Here is an 18,517-nt window from a genome sequence, read left to right on the forward strand (position 1 = left end):
GAACTTTGAGAACATCGGGGTCAGGAGACAAGTGGGTGATGCCCAGGTGCAACTGTGCAGAATAAAAGGTAAGGGGGAAACAAAGTGCCCTATGTAAATATTTATGTTTCTTATTGTAAAAGAACAAGAAGCTCCTATGTTTCTCAATTAAAAAAAAAAAGTAAAAATAATTGCAATATTCTCTTCCTCTAGGGCCTTCCCTTCCACAATTAATCTTTCCACACCTTCCCTCCCGTGATTATTCCCCCAAGCTTCATAACAGTTGAGTAATTCACAGTATTTCTGCTTCAAAGCTTTCAAAGCACTTGGTGGGGGGGGGGCTTACTGGGCTCAAGCCACGCCCTTCCCTTCTTAAAAATTGGTTATTTTTTGCAGTACGTTATTACCATCTATCAAGAAAGCACTGTAAGGAAACCTAACTTCCTTGCTTCACTCAACTGGTAAATTCTTAACTATTTACTTAGGATGCCGATGTAAATAAAAAACACAAAAGTTTGGACCCTGAGGGTTTATTTTCTATCCTTTCGACTGTTGTTAACACTCAGGTCCTGGGTACCAGAGCCAATCGAGCAATCGAAAGTCTCACCAGCCGTTCGGGCAGAGGAAACGCTTTCAAAATATGTCATTCATCTTCATCCTTGATGGCATACATCCTTTATATGCATCATTAAGGACTGGTGCTTAAGATCTCAGTCTCGAGAGGTAAGCTTTCAGATTTTATAGGTACACGGTGCGCGTGGAGGGGCAAAGGAACCTTTCCTTCTATTTATTTATTTTTCCTTTTATTAGAACAAAAGCCAGCTTGAGTACACTTCAAAGTCTGGGAATTGCTGTTTGACAGGCCGGCAGTCTTTGAGAAAGCCGCTTAGTGCATTAAATTAACCGACTCCTGGCCAAATCGGATTCTAGGAGAAAAGTATTTATCCCATGCCTAGAGTGACAAACGGCATTATGAGGCAGGTTTAGACAGACTGTCAAACTTTTATGTTTACTTTAAAAAAAAACACGGATGGAAGTCTGGTCTGTGGCAGCCTTGTGTGCAAGGAGAGTCTCACCTGTACACACCACATGAGGGTCTTCCCCGGGCTGTCCGAGCTCCGGGAGGGAGGGGATGGATGGACCTGGCTAGACCTTTGTCCTGGGGGCCTGGGGAGGGACGAGTTTCTGGCAGCCGCGCGGCCACCTGCGCTCCGGGAAGTCACACACCGTGTGACCCTCGGGGGTCGCCCTGGGGCGAGCCTGGTGATGGGGGTTGGTAGGGGGGACAGGGCGGTTCCACCTCAGGGGTGAGTGTCCCCACACTCTGCGTCCGGGATGGGGGGAATAGCTCTGCGGATTCAGAGTGGGAACCCCGACTAGATCAGCTCTGGGGCAGGAGGCCCGGAGTGAAGCGGAGCCGCCTGCGCTCGGCCCCGCCGCGTCCGCACCGCCACCGTGAGGCCGAGCCGGGGACGGTGCCCCGTGGAGGTGGCGCCGCCGCTTCGCGCTCCGTCTCCCCGCCGCCGCGGCCGCCGCCGCGCGGGGCTCGGGCGGGGGCATCCGCTCCGGTCTCCCCGCGCTTTCGCGCTCCCGCTTCGCGTGCGGCGGCTCGAGCCGGGGAGGGAGCGAGGGAAGGGGTGGAGGTGGCGGGGGGAGGCCGAGGGGCGGATCCTGCCTGGGGGCTGATCCCTCCCTCCCCTCGGCCGGGCTCCGTGGCGGCAGCGGTGGCGGCGGCGGTGGCTCCATTCCCCCTCCTCCCCCGGGAGCGGCGGCCGGGCCCGGGGAGACGGAGCGAAGGGCGGGAGCGGGAGGAGGCCGCGCTCCCTCAGCGGGGCCGCGCAAGGAGCTGCTCGCTGGTCCGGCCTGCCGGCGCTCAGGGGGCCCCCCGAAGCGAGGGGCCCGGCCGGCGGCTGAGGTAAAATGGGGGCGGCGGCGGGGCCAGAGAGAGCGGGGGCGGCGGGGGCCGACTGGGAGCGAGCGCTGCGTGCGATGGGGCAGCCGGGGCGCACAGGGGTGTCCCGATGGGGCGCGGGGGTGACGCGCGAGCTCTCCCCTGGAGCGAGGGCGGCGACGAGGCCAGGGAAAGCGCGCGAGAGGGAGCTGCAAAGCGCGGACCCCCTCCCGCACCCGCCATCTTGTTTCTCCCCGGTCCTGGCAGCGGAGCGGCTAAGCCCCGCCCTCCCCGTGCTCTCCTATTGGCTAGACCCGAGCAGAGTTCCGCCCTCAAGGGGCCGCCCTTGGCGCACGGGTTCCCCCTTGACGGGCAGGCCGGGCGGCCAATAAGTGCTCGCATCTCTGCGTCCCTCCCCTCCTCACCCTCCCCCTCGTTCGCTGGCGCTCGCTTTCCCTGTGAGAAAGGGTCGGACTTCGCGTCTGTCTGTGGTGCGCCTACCCTCTGGGCTTTTCTGGGAGAGGTCTCTCTCTTTTCTCCTTCGAGGGGGGTCGTGAAGGTTCCACTGGAAGAGGTGTCCCTTTAAAGGGGCAGGGACGTTGTCTGGAGTCTCCCCTGGTCTCTTGGGTCTCTTGTGTGGCGTGCAGGGCGGGTTCCGTCCAATTGTTGAAACTCCTCATTCGGGGGCCAGGGTGAGGTGGGCGAGTTGGGGCTCACGGGCCGCTAAGAACGTCTCTGGAGGCGGGTGTTGGGGATACTCGGCAGTGTGTATGTGGGAAGAGTTGTGTACGTGAGGAAACTCCCGCCAAAAAAAAAAAAAAAATACCAACCCTGGTCTAGTTGTTGGCTCCAGGGAGGCGAAACTCTTCGTTTCCCACAGCCCGATCCGACGGGTTTGCTCCCCTTGACCGCGGGAGCCCCGAGTAGGGATGGAGACGATCAGAATGGGGCTCTTGTAGACTCTCCAAAATTGAGACTGAAGTGTGTGTTTCCTCTCCAGAGGCTGCTTGCCTTTGGAGGGTTGGGGAAATCGAGTCTGTTGGCCCGGACCACTTCTGAGACCTTGAGGTTTGTGCGCGATCTAGTGGCCCCCAGGGCTTCGGGAAGTATGGTAAAGGTTCTGTGTCCCTTTGCTCCAGAGGATCCTGTATGCCTGCCTCACAGTTGCTCCTCAGACAGGTTAGCTTAAGTCACACCTCGGGACTGAAAGAGCCCTTCACACTGTGGTTGCCAATGATAACTTAGGGATCATCCTTAAGGAGTAGATACTTTTGCCCTTGCTTTTTATTAATTTGACATTTGAATTTTTTTTTTTTATGCTCATGGGGTATGTTGCCTGATACATGGGAATCCAGAAAAGGGCTTCCAATACCCTGGAACTGGAGTTACAGACAGTTGTGATCCACGGTGTGGGTGCTGGGCACCAAACCTAGGTCCTCTTCAGTGCCAAGTTATTTTATTTATAAAAATGTATGCATATTGATGTTTTGCCTGCATGTATGTTAGGGTGTTGGCTCCCCCGAAATTGCAGACACTTGTTAGCAGTCATGTAAGGGCTAGGAATTGAACCTGGATCTTCTGGAAGAACAGCCAGTGCTCTCAACTGCCCTGAGCCCTCTTCTCTCCAGACCTATGAACATTTTACTTTTTTAAAGGGAGAGAGTTTCCCTATGTGCCACAGTAGTCTGAAAAACTAGATCTGGTTGGCCTCAAATTCCACAGAGAGAGGACCACCTCTGCCTCCCAAGTACTGCAATGGAATGTGTGCCAATGCGCCCAGCTCTGTTTCACCCATGCAGTTCAGAGGCAGAGAAACTCAACATTGTCCAGGTTACGTAGGACCAAGATTGGAACCTAGACACCTGCAGAATGTCTTTGAGAGATCACGGTGTCCCCCTGATGTTTGTAGCCTCCCAGCTTGGTAGATCTGGAGTCACATCAGCTTTGCTGGAGTCACCGTTTTCTGAGCTTCTGTTTTCTCATGACTGAAGTGAAGGTGTCTGCGCAGTCTCTCCTGAGGCCGTTGTGAGAAATACTAAGTTTGTTAAAGTAAGCTGAAGTGTCATGGCTTAAGTCTTCCTGGTGAGAATGGCCTTGGTGACTGCCTGCCACTGTTCCTTAGGGGCAGAGAATGCTGGGGGAAGCACAGCGGAGTAGATTAGATACAAGTATCGTGGGAGAGAGGTTTCTGAGGTAAATTGTGCATTGAGAATTCACCTCAGATACCGCCCCAATCAACTTGTCCTTGAGTCCAGTGAAGATCTCAGACAGGCTACTTAAAATGTAAAAGATCTAGTAGAGGCATTCCCAGAGCTTGCAGGGTTTGTGGTTGGAAATGCCCTAAGCAGTTGCCTTCTGCAGGAAGAACCTGTATATTATATTATATTATATTATATTATATTATATTATATTATATTATATGTAGTATGAAGCATTTCTTTTTTTTTTTAAGATTTATTTATTTATTTTATGTATGTGAGTACACTGTCACTGTCTTGAGACACACCAGAAGAGGGCATCGGACCCCATTACAGATGGTTGTGAGCCACCATGTGGTTGCTGGGAATTGAATTCAAGACCTGTAGAGGAGCAGTCAGTGCTCTAACCACTGAGCCATCTCTCTAGCCTGTATGAAGCGTTTCTGATTGTTTTTACTCTGGACAGGGCCAAGAGATGGGCCTTCTAGCTATGATATGTCGCTTTAGACCTGTGACCTTAGTTAGTTAGTTAGATACAGGTTCTCACTGTGTAGCCCCGCCTGGCCTGGAACTCACTGAAGTAAGCACACCTACCTGACTCCGCCTCCCAAGTGCTGGGATTAAAGATGCGCACCACGCACCACTAAAGCCAACACTACACTCACTGCTTCTGATCCTCTGATAGAACTCACCGTGTTTATAAAGCTTGAAAGTGGATAATATTAACCGTCACCATTGTTGTCTTTGCCTCCCCATTGTAAAAAAACAAAAGAAAAACAAAAACCCAGGAGGTTAGCTAGGCATAGTAGCCTGCGTCCTGAGTTCATTCTGACCTAGTATCTTGTCTTCTGAAGCCTTAGCATGATCTTTCCCATAATTACCTGGTTCATTCAATGATCACTGCAATATTAGACCTTACCTTGTGTCATATTATACAGATCTGGGTACATTTTTGTCCCCTTAGTGGGATAGGAGTCGTTGAGGACAGGATCATAATGCTCTCCCTCAAGGCTGGGGAAATGGCCCAGAGGGTACAGGGCTTACTGTGTAAGCCTGAAGAGCTGAGTTTGAGCTTCAGCACCCACTAAAAGTCAAATGCAAAGTGGGCCTCTAACTCGAGTATTGGGTGCAGTGGGCTGGCCTGAGGCTCACCAGGAGCCTAACTATTCTTGTTTTCGTCTCCTAAGCATTGACATCAAAGCCTGACCATGCATCCTTAGACATATTTATATCAGTTTTTAATCTCTTTCTCCCAGGGGAGAAAGAGAAAAAGGTAAAAGGAGGGAGACGCCATGGGTTAGGAGTCAAGAAAGCACAGCCCCGGGGTTGGGGATTTAGCTCAGTGGTAGAGCGCTTGCCTAGCAAGCACAAGGCCCTGGGTTCAGTCCCCAGCTCCGAAAAAAAGAAAAAAGAAAAAAAAAGAAAGAAAGAAAGAAAGAAAGAAAGAAAGCATAGCCCCAGGGGTGGCAATTAAAGTTAAGAGCAGCCCAGATAAAACATAGTAATAACTTGAGGTTGTTGATTAAAAAATAGATTTTAACAACATAGAGGGTAGATATCTGCTGAGCTCCAGTGCTAACTACGGCTTATTGTAAATAACGTGTGCATTTTACCCAAAAACCAAATGATCAAAGGCGGGGTAGAAACCCCAAACTGAACTTAAGTAAGCCCTACAACAGTTGGGACAGAGACACGTAGCTCTGGGTGTTCATTGACCAGCCAATCTAACTGAACCCCAAACTCCAGATTCAGCAAGAGATTTCATCCCAAACAAAATGAGGTGGCTCATGATTGAGGAAGACACCTGACGTAAGTTTCTGGCTTCCACGTGCAGACATACGCATACACACACAAACACAGAAGTATGTGGTTTCAGTCACCTAGCACTTGCGAGGGCTCGCTTTTCTAGGCATCTTTTCAGACACTTCCCAGGGAATAAGATAGATAACTCCTTCCTCTGTGTAGTTCACATTCAGCTAGAAGTAGAGTAACAAGCATGGTAAACTGGTAAATTACGTAGCTTAGAAGATGGTGTTACCAAAAACTAAAATAGGAAATAGGATGAACAGCCCATTGCTGGGTGAGGTAAGGGATTTGCTGTTGTTTTCCTCCCAAGATAGGGTTTCTCTGTGTAGCCCTGGGTGTTCTGGACTCCGTTTTGTAGACCAGGCTGGCCTGGAACTTAGAGATCTACTTGCCTCTTGAGAGCTAGGATTTAAAGGTGTACACCACCACTGCCCAACTGAGATTTGCAATTTTAAAGTGACCAGAGAAAACGTTTCACCGATGTGATGCTTGTAAAGAGATTTAAGAGTGAGAGGCCTTTAAATCAGCAGTTCTCAACCTGTGGGTCTTGACCCCTTTGGCAGGGGTCAAACCACTGTTTTCATAGGGATCGTCTAAGACCATTGGAAAACAGATATTTACATTACGACTCATAACAATAGCAAGATTACAGTTATGAAATAGTAATGAAAATAACTGTGTTTGGGGGAGGGGTCACCACAACATGCGGAACTGCATTCCAGGGCCGCAGTGTTAAGAAAGTTGAGAACCACTGCTTTAGAGGGGTATTGTTTAGACAGGAAACAGACCTTTTGGTGTCCATTTGAATGGATGGAGGGTGAATGAGTGCATGCAGCAAGGGACATCCAGCTCACACTCCCGTGGCCTTCTCTCCTTAGGCCTGTCTTCGTCCTTTCCAGTTGCCATGAGGAAGCCTCGCCGAAAGTCACGGCAGAATGCCGAGGGCCGGAGATCCCCATCCCCATACAGTCTTAAATGCTCACCCACACGGGAGACCTTGACCTACGCCCAAGCCCAGAGGATCGTGGAAGTCGATATGGACGGCCGCCTGCACCGTATCAGCATTTATGACCCGCTTAAGATCATCACCGAGGATGAGCTGACGGCTCAGGATATCACCGAATGCAACAGCAACAAGGAGAACAGCGAGCAGCCCCAGTTCCCCGCCAAGTCCAAGAAACCCTCATCCAAGGGCAAGAAGAAGGAGTCCTGTTCCAAGCATGCACCCGGCACGTCCTTCCACCTCCCGCAGCCCAGCTTTCGAGTGGTGGACACAGGGAGCCAGCCGGAAGCACCCCCATTGCCCGCTGCTTACTACCGCTACATCGAGAAGCCTCCGGAAGATCTGGACGCAGAGGTGGAGTATGACATGGACGAGGAGGACATGGCCTGGCTCGACATGGTCAATGAGAAGCGCCGAGCAGACGGGCACAGCTCCGTGTCGGCGGACACCTTCGAGCTGCTGGTGGACCGGCTTGAGAAGGAGTCGTACCTGGAGAGCCGCAGCAGTGGGGCTCAGCAGTCACTGATCGACGAGGACGCCTTCTGCTGCGTGTGCCTGGATGATGAGTGCCACAACAGCAACGTCATCCTCTTCTGCGACATCTGCAACTTAGCTGTGCACCAGGAGTGCTACGGCGTTCCCTACATCCCAGAGGGCCAGTGGCTCTGCCGCTGCTGCCTGCAGTCTCCCTCTCGGCCTGTGGATTGTGTCCTGTGCCCCAATAAAGGGGGGGCCTTCAAACAGACCAGTGATGGCCACTGGGCCCATGTAGTCTGCGCCATCTGGATCCCTGAAGTCTGCTTCGCCAATACGGTGTTCCTGGAGCCCATTGAGGGCATCGACAGCATCCCGCCTGCCCGCTGGAAGCTAACCTGCTACATCTGCAAGCAGAAGGGGCTGGGCGCGGCCATCCAGTGCCATAAAGTGAACTGCTACACCGCCTTCCACGTGACGTGCGCGCAGCGGGCCGGGCTGTTCATGAAGATTGAACCCATGAGAGAAACCAGTCTCAATGGCACCATCTTTACCGTGCGCAAGACCGCCTACTGCGAGGCCCACTCCCCAAGTGTTGCCACTGCCAGGAGGAAGGGTGACTCACCGAGGAGCCTCAGTGAAGTCGGGGATGAGGATGGGCTGAAAGAGGGTGGTGGGGAGGAGGAACAGGAAGAAGGAGAGGAGGAGGGCCAGGAAGGCCAAGGTGGGGTGGGCAGCCCCCTCAAGGGGGTGTCCAAGAAGAGTAAGATGACTTCAAAGCAGAAGATCAAGAAGGAGCTGGAGGAAGCTGGCCGAGAGACACCCTCCATCACTGTCCCCATGGTCACTGTCCCACAGATACCCTCTTACAGGTGAGCCTCATGAGACAGTCTCTTGCGGGACTCTTGGTTTGTTCTTCACAGTAGCCCAGGTCTTCGCCAACACCGTGGCTGGATGCCTGGTCTCCTCTGTGTTCCCTGATGGGCCTGTCACTAACTGACGGGTTCTGTCCGTGCCCTCGAAGCAATGTGCTTCCTTTGGTTCAGAGTGACATAAACCCTGGTGACAGTGTAAGTGACGTGGTAGCTTTCACAGTGACACTGAGTGACATTGTGGACAGGGTAAATCCTCACTGTTAACTGTCCCGGGGATCGCTATATGGTTATCATCTCTGGTCTTTGCAGAGATGATTAGTATGTGCAGGCTGTGTCCTTAAACTCATCTCTGTGACAACTCCAAGGGCTCTCACGCAGGCTCCCCAAAACTCAATTCCAAGTGAGGAGCCCTAAGTGTGTAACACCTGCCTTCTGAAAATCTCTCATCCGGGAAAGACTGGGAACTTGTTTATGAGGGATGTGTGTGGGTGGGGCAGTCCTCCTCTTGAGAAGCTTTACATTTTGGGGAAAATAGAGCTTTATAACCAAGCCTCCCGGCCCCGTCCTCAGAGAGAGCACTGCACCTGTGTTAAACTATCTGTTCAGTAGCTGGGGATGCTGGTGGGTTCCAGCAGAGCCCACCTCAAGGCTGATTCCTTTAAAACATATACAGTAGAAGCTGGGTGTGGTGGTATACACCTTTAACCCCAGCACTTGGGAGGCAGAGTCAGGTGAATTTCTGGAAGTTCAAGTCTAGCCTGCTGTAAGTCATGAGTTCTAGGCCAGTAAGGGCTGCACAGCAAGCCCATGTTCAGAAAAAAAAAAAGGAAAGGAGACAAGCTGTAGAGGAGGAGGGAATCTCGGAGACTATTCATCTAATGTAGTCCTTGCACCTTCTCCCACATTCCCAGATGAAGAAACCACAGCCACGGGAGGTAAAGTTGTTCTCTCCTTTGTTCGTTCAATGAGGTATTTATTGAGCACTTACTACATGCCACATCCTGTTCTAAGGGGTGGGATCAGGTGGGAAAGGTCAGGCGCTGGGCTGTAGGCGCTAGGCTGTCTTGAGTAGAAGGCTATGATAAAGGAGCATCTGGCAGGGTGCAGGAAATTGGCACTAGGAGAGGAACAGGCAGCCAGACCTGCCATGCTGGGAAGGTACCAGAACAAGATCAGGACAGGGAGGCTCTTATTTTGAGAACTTCAGCAACTCTGTGTCTTCCAGGCACAGAGATGGTCTTGGTTACCTCTTTCTTGAAGTAACTGGGTCAGTGCTCGGTCCCCATTTGTAGGGTGACCGTGCCCTGGGGCTAGCTTTTGGTTGTCATGGCTGTTTGAGGTGCCTTTCCCAGGAGCCAGATTTGCCGGCTAAGAAGAAACACACATGAATACTTGTGTGCCCTTTGGTAAGTTACCCAATTAATGGCTCTAAGCCCGGTTTTGTGAGCAAACTCACCAGATAGAGTTGGGAGAAATCTGAGTCAAATCCTTAGCACAGACCTGGCAGGTAGTAAGCGCTCAATAAATGGTGGCTACTGCTGCTGCTGCTATGTTATTTTATCCCCGCCCCACCCGCACAAACGCTGTTGACCCCACCATGGCCAGGAGGCAGAGGGAGGGGGCTGGCCTGCAAGTGGGCAGGTGTGCTTGGCATGGGTGCTGGTGGGGGAAGGTCTAGGTGAGCTTGGCTCTGGGGCAGGGACATCTGAGTGGAGACGGAGAAAGCGTTGAGTGGCAGTGCCCGCCCTTCCCACCCCATCTTTCTTAAGTTTCATCTCGATTAGCTACAGTTAGCTCTCCTCCGGTGGAGTGGGGCAAAGAGATAAAGCAGAGGAAGGTGGAGGGCACTGGGGCCTTGCTGACCTTGGGCGTGGACGTTGGGCGTGGGCAGTAGCAGGGAAGAGGTCATGGAGTCGGGGCCCACGTGGGGCCACTGTCTTCTTAGCTGTGTCAGGAGCGTTGATCTACCCAACCTGTGCTCCTCAGATGCCTGTCCCTACTTTGTGAGGAGGGGACAGTGCTGCTGTCCTTGGAGGTGTTCATTCGATCCTTTCTTGTCTGGTCCCATAGCTGTTACTACTTTAAATCCACATCACAAGACCTCACTTTGCTGGCTCCTCTTTTAGGGTTTCTATCCTCTCTGTTTACCTATGTTTAGATTTTTGTTGTTTTCTCCTTTTTCCAAACTTTGATTCAAAATTTAGGCATTTGTAGTGTGCTAAGAGTTTTTACATGGACAATCAGACGTCAGCTGGCTGTGGTGTTAGATGCCCATAATCCCAGTCACTTGGGAGGTTGAGCAGGAGAATCATAAGTACCAGGCCAGCATAGTGAGGCCCCATCTCTCACGAACATGCACGCACACACAAAGGCCCCCAGAGGTCAGGGTACAGAAAGCAGTAACCTGACACATTTTCTTGGTTGTGGGCTACCCCAGTCTGGTGAGATCTTCCCACAAGGATCTTGTGCTGTTATCAAGAGGAGGCTGGGGGGTCAGGAGCACACACCCGGACCACGGGCATCTTTTTTTTTTTTTTTTTTTTTTTTTGGTTCTTTTTTTCGGAGCTGGGGACCGAACCCAGGGCCTTGCGCTTCCTAGGCAAGCGCTCTACCACTGAGATAAATCCCCAACCCCAACCACAGGCAGAGGGCCGAGAGGGTTCCTTCAGATCACTTCTGCAAGGCAGGATGGAGAAGCAGGCGAAACACGCCTCATTCAGTCTGAGCTGCCTAACTCTGCTGTCTTTTCTCAGCCCTCCTCTGAGGCGAGGCGTTTGGTCGCTTCAGTCTGTTTGCCTCTGTCCGGTTCAGAAATGAACTGAGATCTGAATGGGATGTACAGCTGCGTGTAGCCCGAGCCTCCCACTGATCTGTCTCTCACTCCCCTGTGCCTCTACCCAAGGTTGAACAAGATCTGTAGTGGTCTCTCCTTTCAGAGGAAAAACCAGTTCATGCAGCGGCTTCACAACTACTGGCTATTGAAGCGGCAGGCTCGGAACGGTGTCCCTCTCATCAGGCGCCTGCACTCCCACTTACAGTCGCAGAGAAATGCTGAACAGGTGGGTACTATGACTGTTGGCAGCTCATGGAGGAAGCTGGGGGAAGGAGAAGATAGTGGAGGTAGGATGCTGCTGCTGCTCCTCCTTCTCCCCCTCCTCCTCCTCCTCCTCCTCCTCCTCCTCTAGCCTCTCAGGAAGCCTTTGGCAATAGCAGGTCACCCTCTGAGTGACTTGCCCAGCAACAGTTTATCAGCACCGCAGAGACCTTCAGACCTGGCAGGGCCCCTTCTGAAGGGAGATGTTTTGGATGGTCCATGAACTGCAGATAACGTCAGCAAATTCTAAACTGCACCTATGTACCATTCAGGAATGAAAACAGCAAACTTCAGTTCTTTACTTCCTTCCCGTGTCTTCCATCTGTCTGGCCTAGCTGTAGTCTGTCTGTTGTCTGGTGTGTGCGTGCGTGCGTGCGTTCGTGTGTGTGTGTGTGTGTGTGTGTGTGTGTGTGTGTGTGTGTGTGTGTTTTCTCTGTCATGCCTATAAGTTATGCCTGTATCTGATGAGTGGTCTTTCCTCTGTATTAATTGAACGGCACAGAACCAGTGGGGTGGGGACGGGATGAGAGGTCCTGGTCGTTTGTTTCAGATTTATTTTGTGTGTATGAGTATTGACCTGCATGAATGTCTGCATACCATGTAGGTGTCTGTTGCTCACAGAGACCAGAAGAAGGTGTTGGCTGACCTGGGGCTGAAGTTACAAATGGTGGTTGTTAACCACCATGTAAGTGTTGGGAGCAGAACCCTGCTCATGTGCAAGGGCAGCCAGTGCGCTTACATGCTCTGCCGTCTCCCAGCCCAGATGAGGGCTCCTTACAGGAGAACTTGACAGTTTTATAAGGAAGAAGACATTGGACCCTGACCTCAACAAACTGTACCCACATGTCGTTTTTAGAATTTATGGTGGATATCTAAGGTCACTTCTAACCTGTTGACTGCTTTCAGCAAATGATTATCACAGCGCGCACTCGCTCACACACACACACACATGACTGTGTCCAAAGGCGTGGGAGAGGACACAACAAGAAGAAAACTAGGCTTCGGTTGTAAAAGTTGATTGCATAGGAAATCCGGGTCCAACAGAGAAGTCTTATCCTCTTAAAAAGACAGGTTAAATGTAAGCAGGCGGGTACATAGTCGGACAGCAGACTGAGTATGTAATCTTACGTGATCTCACAGCATGTTATTAACTGGGCTGTGGCATTTACCAAGAGTTTGAGCTCTTTGAGGCCAAGAGATGTTTTTTGTTAAAGAATGCATTTTCACAAGGCTTGACTGGAGGATATACTCCAGGACAGAGTGCACAGCCAGCCCAGGGACATGTTTATACACACAAAGCCCTCCAGGTGTCATAGAAGAGGTGGGCTGAGTGAGAGCAAAGTGGCCCAATTGCGTGACATAAGAAAAGGCACCCTTGGGTGTTGGGGATTTAGCTCAGTGGTAGAGCGCTTGCCTACCAAGCGCAAGGCCCTGGGTTTGGTCCCCAGCTCTGAAAAAAAAAAAGAAAAGAAAAAAAAAAAAAAAGAAAAGGTACCCTTTGCCCTTCAGCATTTCATAGTAAATGTGCAGTTGACGGGCTAACCGGTAGTGTTACGGTAGCTAACACAAGCTTAGTGTTTTCTGCTCTTTCTTAGTCCCTTCCCGTTGCCCCCAGCATCAGTTACTCCTTCCTCACCTATTCCATCCCATCGGCCTTCGGATCCTCCCACGCCGCCGCTGCAGAGAAGCCAAAGTTCACGTGACGCATGCCTTGAGCGTCCTGTTTGCACGCTCTGTCTGACCCTCTGAGTCACAGGTCTCTCTGCTCTCTTGAACCCCTGCTTCCCTGAAGGCCCTCCAGCACTCGCCAGCTCCTCCCAGCAAGCCTTCCTCACACAGTGACATCGTGTGTCTGTGTGGGTTCTATGCACCTTTACAGACTTTTTTGACTTCTTGTGTGTGTGCGCGCATATGCACATGCATTTTGTGCGCATGATGATATGCCAATCCCAGGCGTCTTCCAGGCTCTGTTACTGAACTTTGAACTCAAGTGATTGGCTGACTGGCTGGCCAGCAAGCTGTAGGCTTGTCCATGTCTCCTCCTGTATTCATTCGCAGCTCTTAGGAGGCTGCTTACCCTCGAAGCCCTCCCCAACCAACCCTCCCCCATGCACACACCTCTCTGCTTTGTGCCCTCTCAGCAGTGAAAAAGGTTTAGCTGGGGTGGTGCTGCACACAGTTAATCTTAGCACTGGAGGCAGAGGCAGGCGATCTCTGTGACTTCCGGGCTACCCTGGTTTACAGAGTGAGTTCCAGGATAGCCGGGGCTGTTACACAGAGAAACTCGGTCTCAACAACAGCAACAAAAAACCAAAAAGGTTTATTTTAATTTGTGTGTGTATTGTGTATGCGTGGGGAGTGTATGTGCCTGAGAGCAGGTTCCTCAGAGGCTGCAGGGAGTCTCTCAGGTTCTCTCTTCCATTTATGGGCCAGGCTTTGGTTTCTTTAAGCCGGTCGCATTCCTTTGTTACAAATGCTGAGCTCCTGCCCTCCCTCAGCGACAGGTGACCTCTTCTGGGACAGCATTCACCGGTTTCTTTTTCTTTAGATCTGTTTTATTTGTGTTTTCACTTCTCAAGTGTGTGTCAGTGTGCGCGTGTTTACAGGAGAGGGGGTACTTGTAGAGACCAGAGGCTGATTTCCCCAGGAGCTGGAGTTAGGGGAGGTTGTAAACCAGTCTCTGCGAGAGTGTTGCCCACTCCTAACCACTGAGCCATCTCTCCAGCCCTGCATCCGCTGATTTTCACTGTTTGACCAAACTATTTTACACCACCATCTACTAGTAAGAGCTCCAGCGTTTTCCAGCCAAGGCAAAGATCTAGGATGAGATTCTTACAACCCCTTAGTCTTCCTGGGCTTCTTCAGAAATGCTTCCCAGCTGCAAGGGCCATATCCAGTCAGCAGCGTCCCTGGGCTGGGGAAGCAGTCTGATGGGTGGCCTTTAGTCTTCACGGTTTGTCCTTGCACAGCGCTGAAGAAGCACCCTAGCACCAGGAAGCCTGGGGCAAAGGCCCTGGTGGTGCTGGGGGAAGGGCCCTCCCACCTCAGGGCTGGTGGGAGGCAGGGGTCCCCATTGCTGAAGCTCCCCGAGGCTGAGACCACAGCCCCCTTGTTCTTGCCTTGCCCAGCGGGAGCATGATGAGAAGACGAGCGCGGTGAAGGAAGAGCTGAAATACTGGCAGAAGCTCCGGCATGACCTGGAGCGGGCGCGGCTGCTGATCGAGCTCATCCGCAAAAGGGAGAAGCTGAAGCGGGAGCAGGTGAGCAGAGCCCACCAGGCCCTCCCTGGGGCCCCTCCTTCTCTTGGTGGCATCGGAGGGTGCGGGGTGCCTCTGCGGTGCCAGCATGCTCTGTCCCTCTTGTGCCGAGCACTGTGGAGAGCTGCTGGACGCATCTGTGTTTCATGGTCAGCTCACTCGGGCTGGGGCCTGTGCTCTGTCACCTGCCTGAGCTCTTGACTGGAGTTTCCGGTTTAGAAGGTTTTGGGGGGAAACCGACCTGGATGCTTTGCTTAAAATTTCCAGTCTCAGTTCAAGGGTATTCAAGGTCCCCAGCACGGGGAGTGAGGTCGGTGGCACAGTGTGGTTAAGGAGCAGGATGTGTGTTATTGCTGGGACTAAAGCCTGGCTGTGTTACTTTCTGTTTCCATAACACTAAACCGACTGTTTGCTCTCCGTACACCTCTGTTTTCTCGTCTTTAGTACAGAGATAACAGCAGAGCTGCTGTCCTAGAGACAGATGAGCTCATGCTGGTCAGAGGTGAGAAGCCTGCCTGGCCACGGTCAGGGCCGAGAAGGGGTAGCTGCTGCTTTTATTCATGGTCAAGCCAGTCCTCTGCCCCGCTGGAGTGTCTGCGCAAGTGTTCCCCACATGGCACAGTGCAAATATTATTAATTGAACGGATGACAAGTCCAAACTGTTCTCTCTGGTCCAAGAATAGCAGCTGCTACTCAGAATGCTTTCGAGGCGTGGGTTAAATCCTTCCTCCTCCCGTATGCGGTTCAGTAAGCACACAGCCTCTCTGCCGGGTGAGCCGCTCAGGCTCCACTGCCTGTCCTGGGCAGCTCTCACTGCGTGGGAGGGAGGAGATCCCAAGACCTTCACAGGTCCTGTAGCTTAGATTGTCTTCCTCCCTCGGGTTCATAAAAATGAGAGGAGGAGGAGAAAGAAGAGGAGGAAGAGGAGGAGGAGGAAGAAGAGGAGGAAGAAGAAGAGGGAGAAGAGGAAGAGGAGGAGGAAGGGGAGGAAGAGGAGGAGGAGGAAGAAGAGGAAGAGGAGGAGGCCCTAGCTCTGGTTTATGTTGATGGGGACAAGAGCAGGAGCTTGTCTGCCGTACTCATGGCTGTGTGGTACTTCCTGCCAGGGTGCCCATGTAAGATAACATTGGACAGGGACCACTGGAGCGATGCTGAGCATGGACTCCCCGGTCACCCTGGGCCCACACATGCTCTCAGCGAGAGCTCTCTGTGCTCATGGGATACACATGCTCACATTCGGTTTCTTCGGTGCACTTGGACTAAGTAAGGCCTGAGCTCCAACACTTCTCGGTTTGTTTTCCAACCAGATAACTGTGGTAACGCAATCATGTCACCAAACTTCATGTACCAGATTCCAAAGTGGGGGCATCAGTCTCTGCCTCAGTTGCTCTGTCGTTAATTGAGATAATACAAGGAGAAGAGCAGTGTGGCTTAATGGTCAGGAGAACTGTGGAAGCTGACTGGAGTCCTCTGCTAACTGCCCTGTTAGCTCTGTGACCTGGGGCCAGTCTCTTGGTCTCTCTGACTCCACTTTCTCTGTGTGAAATATCTGTCCGTATCGACCTTGATACTCAGAGTTACGGAAGATGCTCAGAATGGCCCCACACATCCATCCCCAGACACACATCTACACAAGTTTTTAAAAGTTACTTGAGACCTAGCGTGGATTAGTGTTAGTCACTACAATGGATAATTGTTTTACTTCTGTAAGTTTTGGTCTGGTTCTTGATGCATAGAGAACATTTGTGAAGTAGCTGTTCTAGGCTAGTGGCTGCCACTAGAGTGGATTATCACAGGCAGGGCCATTTGCACAGAAAAACTGACTTGGCTCCCAGGTCTGGAGGCTGGGAGTAAGGGCGTGGCAGCAGGCCCATGAGAAGCTCCAGCCCGTGGTATGCTGTGGTGGGGAAGCAGATGAGAGAGCAAATGCAGGAGTTTGCCTTACAGCAGTCGCTCCTGTGAGAGTTCACTCACACCCGGGCTTCCTGATCCATCCTGAGGGTGAAGCCTACACGATGCCTGCACCTCTCCTCCCCTCCCACTGGGAGTGAAGACTGACATGTGAATTTGGGGAGACCTTCGGGTCCTAACACTGTTTGTGTCAGCCTTGGGTGGGGTGGGCAGCGTCATCCCTCTGCTGAGGCACTCCGACCACTACACTTTCCTCACAGGTCAAAGTGCAGCAGGCAGCCATGGAGCTGGAGCTGATGCCGTTCACCGTTCTGCTGAGGACGACTCTGGACCTGCTGCAGGAGAAGGACCCTGCACACATCTTCGCTGAACCCGTCAGCCTCAGTGAGGCAAGTCACCCTCTAGACAGGAAGTCTGCCTTGCCTTCCAGTAGAGCAAGGAGGGGTTGGGCTGCAGGCCATCCAGAATTGAGAGTGGGGTGCTGTCTGGCTGGCTAGGAGACTCGCTCAGGGTGAGGGGTCTGTAGGAGGTCTGGGTGGACCAGGCGCTGAGGCTCGTGGTGAGCCCCGACATGGCCACAGCAGAGAGTTGGGAGGCTACGAGTAGCAGTGAAGGGTGCGCCCGTGTGGCTCATAAATAGTTGTTGTAATTGTACAGGTTTTATATGTTTAGGTTCCAGATTACCTGGAATTCATATCCAAGCCAATGGATTTTTCTACTATGAGGCGGAAGCTGGAATCTCACCTGTACCACACCTTGGAGGAGTTTGAGGAGGACTTTAACCTTATAGTTACCAACTGCATGAAGTATAATGCTAAAGACACAATTTTCCACCGAGCAGCTGTCCGCCTGCGGGACCTGGGAGGGGCCATCCTGCGGCATGCCCGGCGGCAGGCAGAGAACATCGGCTATGATCCCGAGAGGGGCACCCACTTGCCCGAGTCACCCAAATTGGAAGACTTTTACCGATTCTCCTGGGAGGATGGTGAGGAGCCTGGGTGGGTGGGGAGAAGGAGCTGGAGGAGAGGCACAAGGACAGGGCCCAGGGCTTTGGAGGAGCAAGGCTGAGGCCGGGAGCAGACTAGGGTGGTCTGAGGGTTAAGTGGCAGACTCGGTGCTGTAGGGAAGGGGTAGCCATCTGTCTGGAAAGCCAAGGCCTCTCCAGAAGGCTTCTCTCGGGTCCCTGTAGTGTGGCTGTGGAACACGGGGCGGGAGGACCAGAGAGTGGAGTGCTCTGAGCCCCTCACTCTGCATGCCCTGCTCACTGCCTCATCACTCAGGCCAGGGATTGATAAGCTGCTCATGCCTGCAGCATGGCTGTAGGCGTAACTGGGACTTGCTTCCTGCAGATGTTTCCCACATTTTGTTCTGTCCCTTCTGGGCAGCAGTGTTGTAGGGCCAAGGCCCACACTGACCCTGCTGGAAGTCACCGGCCTAGCACTTCCAGGAGCATAGTTTGCATCCAAAATATGTCAGCCCTTTTTTCTCACCCTGCGCTGGGCCGGTCCTTCAGCCTGTTTTGTCCCCCATCTCCCTGGCAGTGGACAACATCCTTATCCCAGAGAACCGGGCCCATCTCAGCCCAGAGGCACAGCTGAAGGAACTGCTGGAGAAACTGGATCTGGTGAGCGCCATGCGATCCAGCGGGGCCCGCACCCGTCGTGTCCGCATGCTGCGCCGGGAGATCAATGCCCTTCGGCAAAAGTTAGCACAGCCACCGCCACCACAGCTCCTGTCACTGACCAAGACTGTGCCCAACGGGGAGCTGCCAGCAGGATCTCGGGGGGATGCAGCTGGGCTGGAGCAGACCCTGCAGGAGGAGCCAGAAGATGAAGGGGACCGAGGTGAGAGAGGCACAAGCAGGCAGGGAGTCAGGAAGAGTAAGAGGTTAAAACCTCTTGAGAGTATCCTCCCCTGAGCAGGTCTGGCCCTGCGGAGAGGCAAAGCCCTTGGAAGTGATGGGGTGGAGGGTCTCTCTTCATACAATATCTGGGATGCTATTACAAATATTTATCGATCAACACAGAAC

General features: G+C 52.5%; 1 protein-coding gene across 11 annotated transcripts in view; it reads left to right on the forward strand.

Annotated features, from left to right (window-relative positions):
* The first annotated feature begins 544 nt into the window (after positions 1-544).
* Brpf3 (bromodomain and PHD finger containing, 3) overlaps positions 545-18,517 on the forward strand; it is a 38,079-nt gene continuing 20,106 nt past the window's right edge. For 6 of the 11 annotated variants that reach the window (XR_005497245.2, XR_005497244.2, XM_006256129.4 and 3 more), the window contains exons 1-7: positions 2,001-2,361; positions 6,753-8,223; positions 11,129-11,285; positions 14,449-14,580; positions 16,749-16,877; positions 17,161-17,473; positions 18,030-18,332. Coding sequence is in view for 9 of the 11 variants with exons in the window: in XM_006256129.4 (XP_006256191.1) it covers positions 2,001-2,361; positions 6,753-8,223; positions 11,129-11,285; positions 14,449-14,580; positions 16,749-16,877; positions 17,161-17,473; positions 18,030-18,332 (2,866 nt within the window). In the remaining 2 variants the exon portion in view is untranslated. Of the gene's footprint in view, positions 703-2,000; positions 2,362-6,751; positions 8,224-9,137; positions 9,162-11,128; positions 11,286-14,448; positions 14,581-16,748; positions 16,878-17,160; positions 17,474-18,029; positions 18,333-18,517 lie in introns of those variants that run through there. The other 5 variants (XM_006256132.5, XM_039098706.2, XM_039098708.2 and 2 more) reach the window with 5 other exon arrangements.

Source organism: Rattus norvegicus, chromosome 20 (genome assembly GCF_036323735.1).
Source record: "Rattus norvegicus strain BN/NHsdMcwi chromosome 20, GRCr8, whole genome shotgun sequence".
Lineage (NCBI taxonomy): Eukaryota > Metazoa > Chordata > Mammalia > Rodentia > Muridae > Rattus > Rattus norvegicus.